The following is a 13,540-nucleotide window of genomic DNA, read 5'->3' as shown; positions in this document are numbered from 1 at the left end:
CCTGACCCAATCCGCCAGCACCGGGACAGCGCTCAGCAGGGACACTGCACCTCTGCCCGCCGCGGCACCGGGACAGCGCTCAGCAGGGACACTGCACCTCTGCCCGCCGCGGCACCGGGACAGCGCTCAGCAGGGACACTGCACCTCTGCCCACCGCGGCACCGGGACAGCCATGAGGCCCAGTTCTTCCTTTTGGGCTCTGAAGCCGAGCTGGGCCTTGGGGTAGTGTGTGGCCAGGAGGATGAGGACTCGAGTCCCCTGAACCTGTAACCAAGGCTGAGAGGGCCCAGCTGTCCTGCCCACGTGACAGACCCCTCCCATTGAACCTTCCAGAACGTGGTGTGTACTCTACATGGTTCTCCCCGAAGGGTTCCCTATAGCCCCTGGGTCCAGGAATGCCGCCGCCTCCTCCTTTCACATGATTTATTGATTGATTCACTTTTTAAAGGCAGTGGCACACCGAGGCCTTCCATCCACTGGCTCTCTCTCCAAATGGCCACCTCAGCGGTGGCCCAGGGCCGCAGCTGGGAGCCCCAAGCTCCATCTGGCTCTCCCCCATGGGTGGCAGGGACTCAACACGTGCCAGCCTGTGCCCTACAGGGAGCTCCCACATGGGGTGCAGTGCCCTCATGGGGCATCCTAGCCACTCCGACAACCTCCTGGCTGCTCTGCAGGCACAGTCCCCAGCCCGATCCTTGAGGGGCGACCTCGCCCAGGCTCACCTGCTTCAGGACCGCATCCACTGTGTGGCCCCTTGTTCATGTCCCACAAGCCGAGTGGCCTCCCGGCCTGTGTCATGACCCCAGCACTGGCACCACCATGGCGGCCAGGGGGTGGGGGAGCCGAGCTGATGGGTGAGGCCCTGCCCTTGGGGCCTGACCAGTGCCCAGAACCAAAGGTGGAACAGCCTCAGTGGGCGGGGGGCCCATGAGAGCCAGGGACTGGGTCAGTGACAGGACAGAACAGGGTGGGATCTGGGAACCTGGTCAGAGATGGGACAGAACAGGGGAAGCCAGGGAGCAGGCCAGTGATGGGACAGGCCCAGGTGGCATGGTGTGACTGGGGCCTGGGCTCTCTCGGCGACAGGGCCGGGTGGCGTGGTGTGACTGGGGCCCGGGCGCTCTCAGGGACACTCGGTGTGTACTCAGAGCTGCCCTCACCTCCCCCACAAGCCCCCAACAGCCTCATGCTGCCAGAGCTGATTCTCCTGCTGGAACCTTCTCCCTGCACCTGCCCCCAACCCTGGCCAGGCCCAGCACTGAGTCCGTTGTCAGCTCGCACCCCTGGAGGAAGCAGGGCGTGTGTCCCCAGGGAATGAGCGGCTGAGGCGAGCACAGAGATGCCTGTGAACCGGGGGCTGGGCCCTGACTTTACTGCCCTGGGGAAACGGCTGAATCACGGCCAGCGAGGACCCAGGCAAGGCAGTGCACGCAGTGGACATGGCTGGATGGAGGTGGCAGCTCTGCGGCGGCTTTCCGGCCCCTCCCGCTACGTGAACGTGGGGTCGGCGATGGCGTGGTCGGGGTTACAGGTGAAGGCGATGGTGATGGCATAGCGGGTGCCCCAACGGACCTTCTCCACACGGTGCAGGTTCTCAGAGCCGGACGTGAAGAAGGAGACCCGGCCTGGGGGGAGTGGGGAGGTGACAGAGGCCGCGTCCAGGCAGGAGAGGCCAGCTACCCTCGACGGGAGCGGGTGCAGCAGCAGGCAGGGGTGGGGGCCTCAAGGCCCCCCCACGGGCCTGCTGGAGTAAACACTAACCGCATACCGGCACAGGGAGGTGACCCCGGTACCCCACCTCTGGGTCAGCACAGGGCACCGTGGCTGGAAGCCTGGGGAGCTGTGCTGAATGAGGCTGGGAGTTCTCTGTCCTCCGACGCACACACCTGTGTGACCCCCGGCTCCTGTGCTGCCCCCACGTGGCTGCCCCAGCCCAGCCTCTCCACCCACAGCCTCCGTGCCATCTCCAGCCCAGCCCCGGCCTGAGGGGCGACTGCCACCTCATTTGTGCCTTTGGATTGAAGATCCGTGGCCAGCACAGGAGGGATGGAGGGGATACTGCGAACTGAGGTGACCTCTCTCAGGCCTGGACAGGCTCAGGGCGCACTGGCCAGCATGAGCTCGGAAGAATGAGCCCACTGGCTATGGCAGCCAGCAGTGGGCAGGGCAGACACTTGGCAGCAGGCCTCACACACGGTGGGCCCCCAGGAGCGCTGCCCCAGTCCAGGTAGAGCCCCCGCAGAGCATGTGCCGCCTGCGTGCGTGTGTGTGTGTGTGTGTAGGTGTGCATGTGTGAGTGTGTGTGTGTGAGGGCAGTGGCCACTGAGTGTGTCAGGCCCCGTGTCCAGCCCGAGTGGCACACCTGCTCGTGGCTCCACCGTCATGTTGGCTGCTTCGTCCACGAACACGAAGCGCCCTCCGCCGAAGTCCTCCAGGTAGTCGGAGAGGTAGAGCAGCGAGGTGTAGTCGAAGGAGCCGTAGGTCACCTGCAGAGAGCCGGACGCTGGGGGACGAGGCTCACGAGGCCAGCTAGGAGGCCCCGGCCCCTCCATCGGTCTCTCTCCTGCCCAGCTGCACTGTGAGCAGGGGCGTGGCACAGCCCTGCCCTGTGTGGGGTGCCACATGTGCCCACACGCACACATCCCAGCTCCCAGCAGGCTGTGGCTCAGGCGCCTGAGCCACTGCACCCACAGGGGGACCTGCACAGAGCTCTGGGCTCCTGGCTTCTCCTGGCCCCCATCTGGCTGTGGTCGGCACTGAGGAAGGACCCAGTGGATGGAAGACCTCTTTCTCCTCCCCTCTCTGGATGTGTGTGTGCTTAAATTATTTATTTACTTTCATTTTCTTGGAAAGGTAAGTAGACATTTTCCATTTATTCACTCCCCAAATACCCACAACTTCCAGGCTGTGCCAGGAGAAAGCCAGCAACTTGAAACTCCTCCCTATAGGTGCCCAAGGACCCCCAGAGCTCCACCCGGGTCCCCTGTGGGTGCCCAAGGACCCCCGGAGCTCCACCCGGGACCCCTGTAGGTGCCCAAGGACCCCTGGAGCTCCACCCAGGTCCCCTGCGGGTGCCCAAGGACTCAGGCACTTGGGCCATCAGCTGCTGCTTTCCCAGGCTGTCAGCTGGGAGCCGGATGGGAAGTGGAGCAGCTGGGACACACACCTGGCCCTTCCATGTGGGATGAACTGGAGTGAGCCTAACGCTGCCCACTCCCCAACTCTTTAAGAGCAGGGTGAGCAGTCGGGTTCCTGGCAGGCCCGGCATGAGGGCGGCACTGCTTGCTCAGGCTCCAGGCCCACCTGCGGTGGGACCCCCACCCCACCCAGGCCACACACAGAGATATCCTGGAGAGATCACAGGAGATCAGGGTGGGTCAGTGCAGAGCCCTCTGAAAGGTGGGCATCCTTCCTGCCCCACGTGGCGGGGTGGTCACCTGGGTCATCACCTCCCTGGCCCCGCCCCTGGCCAGACCACGCCCACCAACTCCTCAGCCCCACCCAGATCACGCCCCACCAGCTCCACGGCCATGCCCAGACCACGCCTTGGCACAGACCATGCCACAGGCCAGCTCCTCAGCCACGCCCAGACCACGCCCCATGCCCCCGGCCCCTCTTGGCTTTAACCCCTTTATTGGCCTCCAGTGAGTAGACATTCCCACTTCTTGAGTTTCTCCTCATGACCAGCTGCTGTGGTCGCCAAGAATCAGCACAGCCTAGGCTGGGGGCAGGGCTGCCTCCGCTGCCAGGAAGGAGGTCCAGGCCTGGCTCAGCAGCGGCTCTGGAAGGCTTGGGGGCAGTGGGTGGCAAGGGGACAGGTCCCACCAACAGGCAAGGTGCAGAGCCAAGCGTGGCCACCCAGGTGGAGCCACACAGCCAGGGGAAGAAGCTGCGCTCCCGGGCCCCAGGTGTGGCCAAGCCCGGGCACTCGCCAGGGCCTGGCTCCCAGGCAGGGAAGACCTTGCCCACCTCTGGGAGTGTGCTGCACCAGCCAGGGTGGGCATACATTCAGCGGGTGGCAGGATGTCCTCCCCCCGCCGTCCCCTATGCAAGGTTGGGCACTATACAGAGGTTGGGTGAGGTTGCCCAAGGCTGGGGACATTTGGCCCACCCACATGCTGCACAGCAGGGAGGGGCAGCCAGCCCGGGCCAAGGAGGCACCGGGCACTGTCTTGGTGCCTGGCTACCTGAGGGCCAGCTGTGGCTCGAGGACTCTGAGTGGGGTATCTCGTGCAGGCCCAGGTCCTTGGGGATTCCTACCCCCACGTCCCAGCACAGGAGCCTGGGAAGCAGTTGGCCAGGGCCGTCCCAATCCCCAGTCCCAGGGGCTACAACAGGAACCGCCAGGTGCGTGAGGGGTGGGCCGGGCGGCCTCAGGTGGACATCCCCAGGCACAATGGACCACCGCCAAGGGTGAGGTCTGGGGTCTGCGTGGCTTCCTGCAGCCTTGGGGTCTCTGGCCTGCTCCTGGCCCCGGGGTGGGCTCACCTTGTCCACGTGCGTGTGCCAGTACTCGTCATGCGCTGTCTGCGCGTCTGTGCTGTTGATGCGCGAGAAGAACGTGGGTTTTGTCAGGTGCAGTGAAGACATGCTCAGGTCAAAGGCCTGGGCCACGGTCAGCTGGACCTTCCGCCGCACTTCGCTGCCCAGGGAACATTAGTCACTCAGGAGTGGCCTGGCCGCCACACTCACAGAGGGCAGTGGAGGGCCAAACACGTGGGACAGGATGTCACACCCGCAGCATCCAGGTATGACAGAATGTAACGGGCAGGAAGGGGGTGTCCCTGCAGTGTCCCTTCCTGGGTCTGACCTCGGTGAGTGTGATGGGCAGGAAGGGGGTGTCCCTGCAGTGTCCCTTCCTGGGTCTGACCTCGGTGAGTGTGATGGGCAGGAAAGGGGTGTCCCTGCAGTGCCCCTGCCCCGGGTGTGACCTTGGTGTGATGGGCAGGAAGGGGGTGTCCCTGCAGTGTCCCTTCCTGGGTCTGACCTCGGTGAGTGTGATGGGCAGGAAGGGGGTGTCCCTGCAGTGTCCCTTTCCGGCGTGACCTCAGGCTCCCTCAGGTTACTCTGGGGGGCCCACTGAGGGACAACATTGAGGGTCACCATGTCCTTCAATGTCATTGTGTGTCCATCTTGGTCATCTCAAAATAAGAGCAGCCGTGGGTATGAGGGTGACATAGACAGGGTCCCCGTAGGCCAGGCCTGGCACCGCTCACGGGTCTCAGGCACACTGGGCCACCCCCACCTCTCCCTGCAGGCCTGGTACAGCTCAGGGGGTCTCGGGCACACTAGGACCCCCCCCCCGGCTCCGGGTTCCTCCCACTCGGGCCCCTCCCCCGCCATCCCCCCACCTCCCACAGGCCCCTCACCGGTACAACTGAAAGTCCTCTTCCGAGAAGACGGTCTGTACTTTATCCCCGAAGTATCTGTGAAAACAGAAGACACAACAAATGCTGTGTGTGCCAAGTCCTGCCCTGTCTCCCTTCACTGCAGCCCCTTGACATGCCAGCCCCAGGCCACACACTTGCCCCCACGCTGAGTGTCCACGGGGGCAGGACCAGAGGCATGAACTGAACACGCTGACGGAGAGCACAGGAACTCAGGGACACGAGAGAGATCCCGGATCACAGGTCGCCAACAGGGGTATCCGTGGCACCCTGGCTCACAGGCCCTGGCCGGGGTACCAGCAGGACCCTGGTTCATAGGACCCCAGCTCACAGACCAATGGGGGCACTCACAGGACCCTGGCTCATGGGACCCCAGCTGTGGCACCCATGGGACCCCAGTTCACAGACCAATGGGGGCACCCACGGGACCCTGGCTCACAGGAGCCAGTGCCGCTCCTTTCCGCCTCTATCCCTTCCCTTGGCCGAGATGGACCCAGAACCTGACCCTGTCGCCCTCCCAGCTCTGTTAGGTCCTCACCCCAGCCTACTGGGGCCCTCACCTGTACAGGTTCACAAAGTGCTTCCCAACTGACAGGGCCCCTGAGTGCAGGTCCAGGATGGATGCCTGGAAAAGATGCCGGAGAGAAGACAGTGAGGCCGGACAGTGTGCCGTGTGCATCCCGCCTCCGGAGCGGACACCTCTGCTCTGTCCCGAGGAGCAAAGGCCAGACCCTGCCCAGACTGCACCCCCGTGGCTGGACGGTGAGGGGGTCACGTCCCATGACACACCTGGGCCACACACGGTTAGTCGGACACAGGCGTACATGCTGAGGCCTCCACGGCCAGGACACTGGACCACCCCAGCCCTGGGCACACACTGACACCTGGCACTTCCTGGGATCCAGCTCATGGCAGCAGGCGGGTGGCCTCAGCCTGAGGACGCTGGGGCCCGTGGGTGGAGCTGCTGCCCACTCTCAGCCCTGGCCTCAGCTTCCCACCTTTGACCATTCCCGGCCGGCCAGGCTGTGACGCATGTCCAGGATACAACCTTCCTGGCAAGGGAGCGTCTTGTGGCTGCTTGGCGAGGTTGCCCAAGGCTGGGGACACTTGGCCCACATCACGGATGGGGGCATCCAGGGGACCCTGTACGTCCACTCTGAACAGCAGCATGGACACCCGGGGCAGGAGCCGCAGGCAACTCACCCCTCCGTCAGATCCTCCCAACGACAGCCCCTTCTCAGCTATGCTGTGGGGGAAGCGACAGAAGGTCAGTGCCCATGCCCTGCCATCGCTGGTCAGCGCAGGAGTGTGGGTGAGCACTCAGGCCCCAGGATGGGACCCCCGTGGTGTGGACAAGCTCCAGGATGGGATCCTCATGGTGTGGACAAGCCTTAGCATGAGACCCCTGTGGTGTGGACACACCCCAGGACAGGACCCTATGGTGTGGACCCCTGCGGTGTGGACACGCCCCAAGACAGGACCCTGCAGGGTGGACCCCTGCAGTATGGAGACCCCTAAGGACAGGACCCTGCGGTGTGGACGAGCAACCCGACTACAGGACCAGTCTCCTCTGAGTGAGGCCATCAGGACCTCATCCCCACAGCGGGGAGCTGGGGTTGGACTTCCTCCCCTCCTCCCCTCAGCTCTGCCTCACATATGGCTGCACCTGGGGCAACAGGGTGGGGGTCCCCTCTCATCACCCCAGCTGGGAGGTGGGATGGCTTGCAAGGACACCACAGGTGCCCAAGACCCCTCAGGGTCTTCCAGCCCCTGCCCAGGACTCTCCTCGGTGGAACGGCCAGGGCAGGGGGCAGCACTGAGGCCGACACCCACAGCGCCCACGTCCCAGACCTGGGGTGGACTGTGTCCGGCTGCTCCACTTCCCATCCAGCTCCCTGCCTGTGGCCTGGGAAAGCCGTGGGTTCCTGGCTTCAGCCTGGCCCAGCCCCAGCCACTGTGGCCATCTGGGGAGTGAACCTGCAGCTGGAGAGCTCTCTGTGGCCCTGAGTTTAAGTAAACAAACGAATGAACAAACGAAATGAATGAATAATAAATGTGGAAAGAGCCCAAGCCGGCCATGGATGGACAGAGCCGAGACACCTGCGGATGCGCTGCGCGTCCTCTCTGGAGATGACGGTGTCACTCACGCCTCGGCCACACCTCCTGGGGGTGCAACCTAGGGGGCAAAAGGCAGAGTGACCCCAGGTTCAAGGACCCCCACAGCCCAGGTCAGGGGCCAGGCCCTGCACAGATCAGCATGGCCACTTCACTGCTCTGTGAGGCACCCTGAACCCCCAGGGCCCACAGGTCAGCATGGCCACTTCACCCCCACCTGAGCCCCTTCTCTCAGAGGGCACCCTGAACCCCCAGGGCCCCCCCAGGTCCAGCTCCTGGGCACCTGTCTGGCCCAGGCTCTGCTTGCTGCCCACTATGCGGTCGGACTGGACACCAACTCTGAACGACACAACCAGGAGGCGTGAACTCGGGTGCTGACAGTCCGCTTCTGGGAGAAGGATGGCCACAGGCTGAGCCGCTGCTCCAGCTCCTGGCTACTCCACACTCTGACCAGCTCCGGAAAGGTACCCTGAGTGCCCGGGGCCCTGCACCGTGTGGGAGACCCAGATGCAGCGCCCAACCCCTGGGGCTACACAGCCCAGTCCCCACCATGGTGGCTGTCTGGAAAGTGAACCAGTGGATGGAAGATCTCTCTCTCCTGTCACACTGCCTTCCTGAATAATAAACATAGTGTTCCAAACAACAGACGGGTTAAAAGAAGAGAACAGTGGTGGCTGGTGTGGCGGTGAAGTGCCTGTGCCCACGACGAGGACACAGACGATAAGGGGGTACAGGAGGCACAAGGCGCTCCCCTGGTTCTTTGTGGCAAAGCTGAACCCGGGGCCCCAAACAGCCCATCTGTTCCCCGGCGACCTCAGCAGCCAAGATGGCTCCAGGGTAGCCACAGGCCAGACAACTGCCAGTCCCTGCAGGGAAATTTGCCCACCACAGCCTTGACCCAAAACTGTCAGAACTGCCATGGAGCGAGGGGTCCCCAGGGTGTCGCTGGCGCAACAGTGAGGCCGCTGCCCACTGAGCCTGCCCAGGGATTTGGGTTCAGATCCTGCCGCAGCTGCAGACCAGTTCCCTGCTAAGGCGTGTCCCGGGAGGCAGCAGGCCACGGCCCACGTGCGCGTCCCTGCTACCCACGGGGGAGCCCTGAGAGAACCTTGGCCTGTCCCCGCCCTGCTGTGGGCACCTGGGGCACGACACCCGGGGACCAGGGTGTACGCCTGTGTCCAGATGGGAGATTCTCTGCGTGTCTTTCTATTTTTCAAATGAAATTATGATAAATTTTTACAGATTTATTTTTTTTGAAAGAGTTAGAGAAAGAAAGGGAGAGAGAGATGGAGTGCTCCCATCCACCAGGTCACTCTGCAGGTGTCTAAGCAACCGTGGCTGCCTGGGCTTGCCTCCTTGCCTCTCAAGTATTTCTTCTAAATGATGAACATTATAAGAAACACCTCACTCACTACTTGCCAATCCCTCCTCTTCCAACTTGAGTTTGTAATTGGCATTAGGGGTCTTGCATGCTGGCTCCTGCAGGGGCAGGCTGAGGCTAGGCCTCCCACGGGGCAGCAGGGCCCACACCTGCTGTGTGCATGTCGACACGGGCAGCAGCTGCAATCAGGAGTGGGGCAGGCTCAGACCCTGGCACGGGCGTGACGGACACAGCTGTCTCAGCTGCTGCTGCGCCGCCTTCGTCTTGGGGTGAGCTCTTCAATGCTGACCACCAGGGACTGTGGGGGACGTCGAGGACAGGAGGCCCAAGCAGCACGTACGGGTTACCACCCCACCACATGGGAAAGCTCCCCTTTGCTCAGCCACAGCACGGCCTCAGATGGAAAACCTGGTTCAGCTGCTGTCCGGGTTTTAAAAACTGAGAACAGGAGTTTGCTAATAGTCCCCCTGGGGCGCCAGCTTGAGTCCTGGCTGCTCCATGTCCCATCCCGCTCCCTGTTGTGGCCTGGGAAAGGCGGAGGACGGCCCAGGTGGTTGGGAGCCTGCACCCGCATGGAGACCCCGAAGAAACTCCTGGCTCCTGGCAGCTCAGCCCTGGCTGCTAAGGTCACTTGGGGGAGTGAAGCAGCCACCTGAACATCTCTCTCTCTCTGCATCTCTCCTTCTTTTTGTGTAACTCTGCCTTTAAAAAAAAGTGAACATGTCCAGACGGCATAGAGCGTTCTGGAAAACAGCACCAGTGGTGAGCAAGGGTCCAGGCTAGGGTCAGTCCTCCAGGCTCTGTGCTGTCCAGGGTGCTGAGCCTTCACTGGTGGCTGTGCCCATGCCCAGCCCCCCACAGGTGGTCCACAGGAGCCAGATGGGGACAGTGCCTTCCCTAGTTCTGCTATGTTCCAGGTGCCTGCTGCCTGCCGGCACCTGTGTCACCCCCAGCCCGGGCTTGGTACCTTCAAACCTCTGGTGGACGTCGTAGTCCTCGGAACAGGGCACCTCAATGAACCTGTGGGCCACGACCTCCCCACGGCGGGCCAGGACTCCGCTGATCCCGTTGTCGGCCCCCAGGCTGCTCCACAGCAGCAGGGCGGCCACTGCCACGACGGCCGCCAGGCCTGCAGCCTGCAGCCATACCCTGGACCCCTTCTGCGGGGCTCGGTCCTTCCTGGAGCTGTCAGCAAGAAACAGCCGTGGTCACATGTGGGGTCCTGGCCATGCCCCAGCTCACCTCCATCGCAGGGGACTCCGCCAGCCACAGCCAGCCCTCCTCTGTGCACACAGCACCCACTTCCAGCTCGCTCCCTTCCCAGCAGCTGCCGTGCTTGCACCCCCTGAGGCCAGCACGGACACACTGGGGAGAGGGGCCGCCTTAGGGCTCCAGGGGCTGCACAGGGGCTGGGAAGGGTGGCAGTGGCAGAGAATCCCGCTGGTCACAGCCTCTGGCAGTGTGGGATCTGGGGCCGGCGCCAGGCTGTGCAAGAGGGGCTTCCTCACCTGTCCGGCTGAGCCCCCACCAACCTGAGGGACTGAACTCAAGGGCCACTGCGCCCTCTCCTGCTCCTTGCCGCACACTGTCCGAGGGAGGCGGGGTGGGGGGGAGCAGGTCCTGGGACCAAAGGGAGACCAGATCCTCCCCGAGTGAGGTTGGGGACCTGGAGGGAGCGCCTGCCTGCAGCCAGGGCCCGCGGGGAGGGGCTCGCCAGAGCACCGCCCACCGCCCAAAGCAGGGGAAGCCACGCCCATCCCGGCCTGCCCCGCCCAAAGCAGGGAGAGCCACGCCCACCCAGGCCCGGCCCCGCCCCCACGGGCCGCGTCCGGCCCGCGGGCACCGCGATCCCCGCTACCTGCTGGGGCGCCGGCGCTCAGCCTCCGCGCGGCCCTCGGGGGCTTTAGGCGCGGCCCTCCGCTGAGGTGCCATCGGGCGAGGCGGCGCGGAGCCGAGAGCACGCAGAAGCCGCCAAGCGCACGCGGAAGCCGCCGAGCGCGTGCGGAAACCGCCGAGCGCGTGCGGAAACCGCCGAGCGCACGCGGAAACCACCGAGCGTACGCGGAAATCACCGAGCGGAAGCGGAAACCGCCGAGCCAGTCCCCCTCCGGCCCCGTCCTTCAGGCCTCTCCAGCGAATCCCCGCCTCCATGCGCCCGCACCCCTTGACGTCAGCACGCCGGCTCGCGTGGCCCCGCCCCCCGCGTGGCGCGGCCAACGGCCGTAACGGTCGCCGGTCCAGCGGGTCTCGGGTCGGCGGGCTGGCCTGGGGCTGAGGGCCGGGCGCGCCGGGCGCCGTTGGTGCTGCTGCTGCTGCCCGCGCTCGCCCCTGGGGCCTCCCTGCGCTGCCGCTCTCCCGGGCCGTGTGAGTGGTGCCTGTCCGAGGGCGCAGCCGGGCAGGGCCACCCGGGAGCCTCCCCCGGCATCTCCGGGGCGCACCCTGGGCTCAGGGCCTGAAGGAGCCGCTGGACCCCGGGGACCCAGGGCCTGAAGGAGCCGCTGGACCCTGGGCACGTCCTCTGGGTGCCTCTGTCGGCCCCTCGAGGCAGGGCTCGCGCCCGGCGGCTTGGCTCGCCTGGCCCCACAAGCGGCGCTGTGCTGTCCAGCTAGCAGGGACGGTTCACTTTCCTTTGGTCTCAGCACGGAAGACCCCCGTATAGGGACCGTGCCCGGTGAGGGGGCAGGGCGGGGTGCCAACAGGAAGTGTGTTCTAGGCACCTGACTCGCAGGGCATGGCCACGTGCGAACCCGGGGTCTGAGGGGAGCTGCCGGGTGCAGATGCCAAGAGGCCACTTCTCGTGGCAGGTGGAATCCCCAGAAAGCTTGTAGCCTGCTTCCACGTGTAAAGGCCCTCGGAGTTGGGGGTAATTCCCTCCAGGAGTGAGACCCTCAGCGTCTGTGGGTGCCCGGCAGTTGCCGATGGAGCACCATGGTTTCGAAATAAGGACGGAGGTGCAGATTATTCACTTAGAGGGGTCGGGTAAGGATTTTCCCAGGAAAATCCAGTTTCTATGACTAAAAGATAGTATTTCTCACTCAAATTGGCACAGCAAGAGGCTTGGCGGCTTGGCACAGGATGCCTCGCCCCAGGTTGAGCAAGTGACGCCCCCCGCGCTCTGTGCACAGGCGCCGTCTTGGAGCTGCGGGGTCCCCTTGGGGCAACCGCTCTTCAGCCCTCTCTTGGTCTCCTTTCCCAGGCCTGCAGCCTCTCCGAGGGATCTGCCCGCCTCTCTCTTCTCATCTCACGCTGCAGGTAGCTGTGAAGCCGGGAAGGGCCCGGGAGGGGCTGGGAGGCTGCAGAGGGAAACCCTCGCTCAAGTACACGCGGTCACCAGATGTCTTCTGTTAGGACCACGAGCCAGCCCGTCAAAGCAAGCGTCATGCCGCCCCTGGAGCAGCAGCAGCGGCCCTGGCCAATTGCTGTGGGACCAGAAAGGGGAGCCGGAAAGGTGTCCTGATGGTCCTGGTACCTGGAAGCCCGTGAGCTGCTGGGAACCGGTGATCTGGCGTCCAGCTCCGATGCCCACCGCGCGTCTCCCTGCCTCGGCTTCCGGCGTCAGCGCGTCCCTCTTGTCTTACGCTTGGGATACGTCTCCTGTATTCCATGTAAGTCTACTGGGGTCCCAAGATATGCACGTGACCTTGGCTGGCCAGAGCCAAGATATGCACGTGACCTTGGCTGGCCAGGGCCTCCTCATCCTTGACCCATGTCCCTCGGCTTTGCTCAGAGGTGTCTCCTCTCCATCCGTATCAAGTTTGAATGCTCGTCTTTGCAGAGGACACGAATCCTGCCAAGATCGAAGCCATCACAGAAAAGCGGAGTGGAGACGCAGCTGGGGCAGCCGTCGCGGGGTAGCTTGTCCGCTAACCGAGGGAGCGCTCACTGGTAGCTGTGAGACTTCAGTGAGCCAACAGGCACACGGTGTGTGATTGCTACCACCACCATTCCTGCATGCTTATAGATGATACACAATTTCCTGCAAACACTGCTTGTGTCACCTGTGCCTTCAGATGGCCCCGAGGGTCTGCCGCCCTAGGCTGGAACGGACCCACTGCTCAAGAGCTTGCACTTTGAGCTGGACAGTTTGGTGCTCTCCTGTCGCCGTGCACCCGCTGTGCATTCTTTCTCTGAGAGCCTACTTTGGTGTGGCATAGTTCCTTCTACCCCGTTCCCACCCTACCTGGCCTGGGTGCTGACCACTTGTTAGCAGGCTGCCCCTTCCCACTGCCTCAGTCCCACACTTGCCGAAGGGCCGGGTGCTGGACCTGTATGTATGCTTAAACGTTCGGTTCTGCAGAGCTAGTGGCGTTGGACCAGCAGGAAGTGTGGCTGCAGCTCGTGTGCAGGAGGAAGTTCTGAGGAGAAAATGCTTACGCACCAATGTGTGACAACTCCTTCAACAGTCTGGAGTTTATTAATCCATCTTGTTTGCCTGTGAGCTCCTGGAGCAGAGAGTGTGGCAGGAGGCAAAGTATAAGCTGATAAAAAAAAATTAAATGGAAAACCATCTTGTCTATCGGGCTTATAATTCAGGCAGGAGGCAACATGATCTCCTAGGAGCTGTGTACAAGCAGCTTGACTCCAAATATTAGTCTTTTCAAAATCATTTTAAAAACACTTAATAGAGACACAGGATATAACGTTCCCAAGATGCAGA

General features: G+C 63.4%; 2 protein-coding genes across 2 annotated transcripts in view; both read right to left on the bottom strand.

Moving 5' to 3' along the window:
* The window catches only part of LGALS3BP (galectin 3 binding protein), an 87,858-nt gene that overhangs the window by 46,121 nt on the left and 28,197 nt on the right, over positions 1–13,540 (bottom strand). The gene's annotated exons all lie outside the window — the stretch shown is intronic.
* OGFOD3 (2-oxoglutarate and iron dependent oxygenase domain containing 3) lies at positions 1,483–10,919 on the bottom strand. Its single transcript, XM_058675290.1, has 9 exons — positions 10,742–10,919; positions 9,851–10,068; positions 7,488–7,563; positions 6,591–6,633; positions 5,948–6,012; positions 5,370–5,426; positions 4,489–4,642; positions 2,363–2,486; positions 1,483–1,625 (listed from the first exon to the last, which is right to left on the bottom strand). The coding sequence occupies exons 1-9, from the start codon at positions 10,813–10,815 to the stop codon at positions 1,489–1,491; spliced, it is 948 nt and encodes a 315-aa protein (XP_058531273.1). The 5' UTR covers positions 10,816–10,919; the 3' UTR covers positions 1,483–1,488.

The sequence above is a fragment of the Ochotona princeps genome, chromosome 17 (genome assembly GCF_030435755.1).
Source record: "Ochotona princeps isolate mOchPri1 chromosome 17, mOchPri1.hap1, whole genome shotgun sequence".
NCBI classification, from domain to species: Eukaryota; Metazoa; Chordata; class Mammalia; order Lagomorpha; family Ochotonidae; genus Ochotona; species Ochotona princeps.
Note: the sequence above shows the minus strand (reverse complement) of the source record. Positions and strands in the feature narration are given on the sequence as shown.

What these genes read in the sequence shown, in the direction of transcription:
- OGFOD3 (XM_058675290.1), bottom strand. Translation starts at nt 10,815, where the DNA reads ATGGCACCTCAGCGGAGGGCCGCGCCTAAAGCCCCCGAGGGCCGCGCG. An exon ending in CGTCCACCAGAGGTTTGAAG is followed by an intron (nt 7,564 to 9,850) that starts GTACCAAGCCCG and finishes TTTGCCCCCTAG; the next exon opens with GTTGCACCCCCAGGAGGTGT. An exon ending in GACGCGCAGCGCATCCGCAG is followed by an intron (nt 6,634 to 7,487) that starts GTGTCTCGGCTC and finishes CTTCCCCCACAG; the next exon opens with CATAGCTGAGAAGGGGCTGT.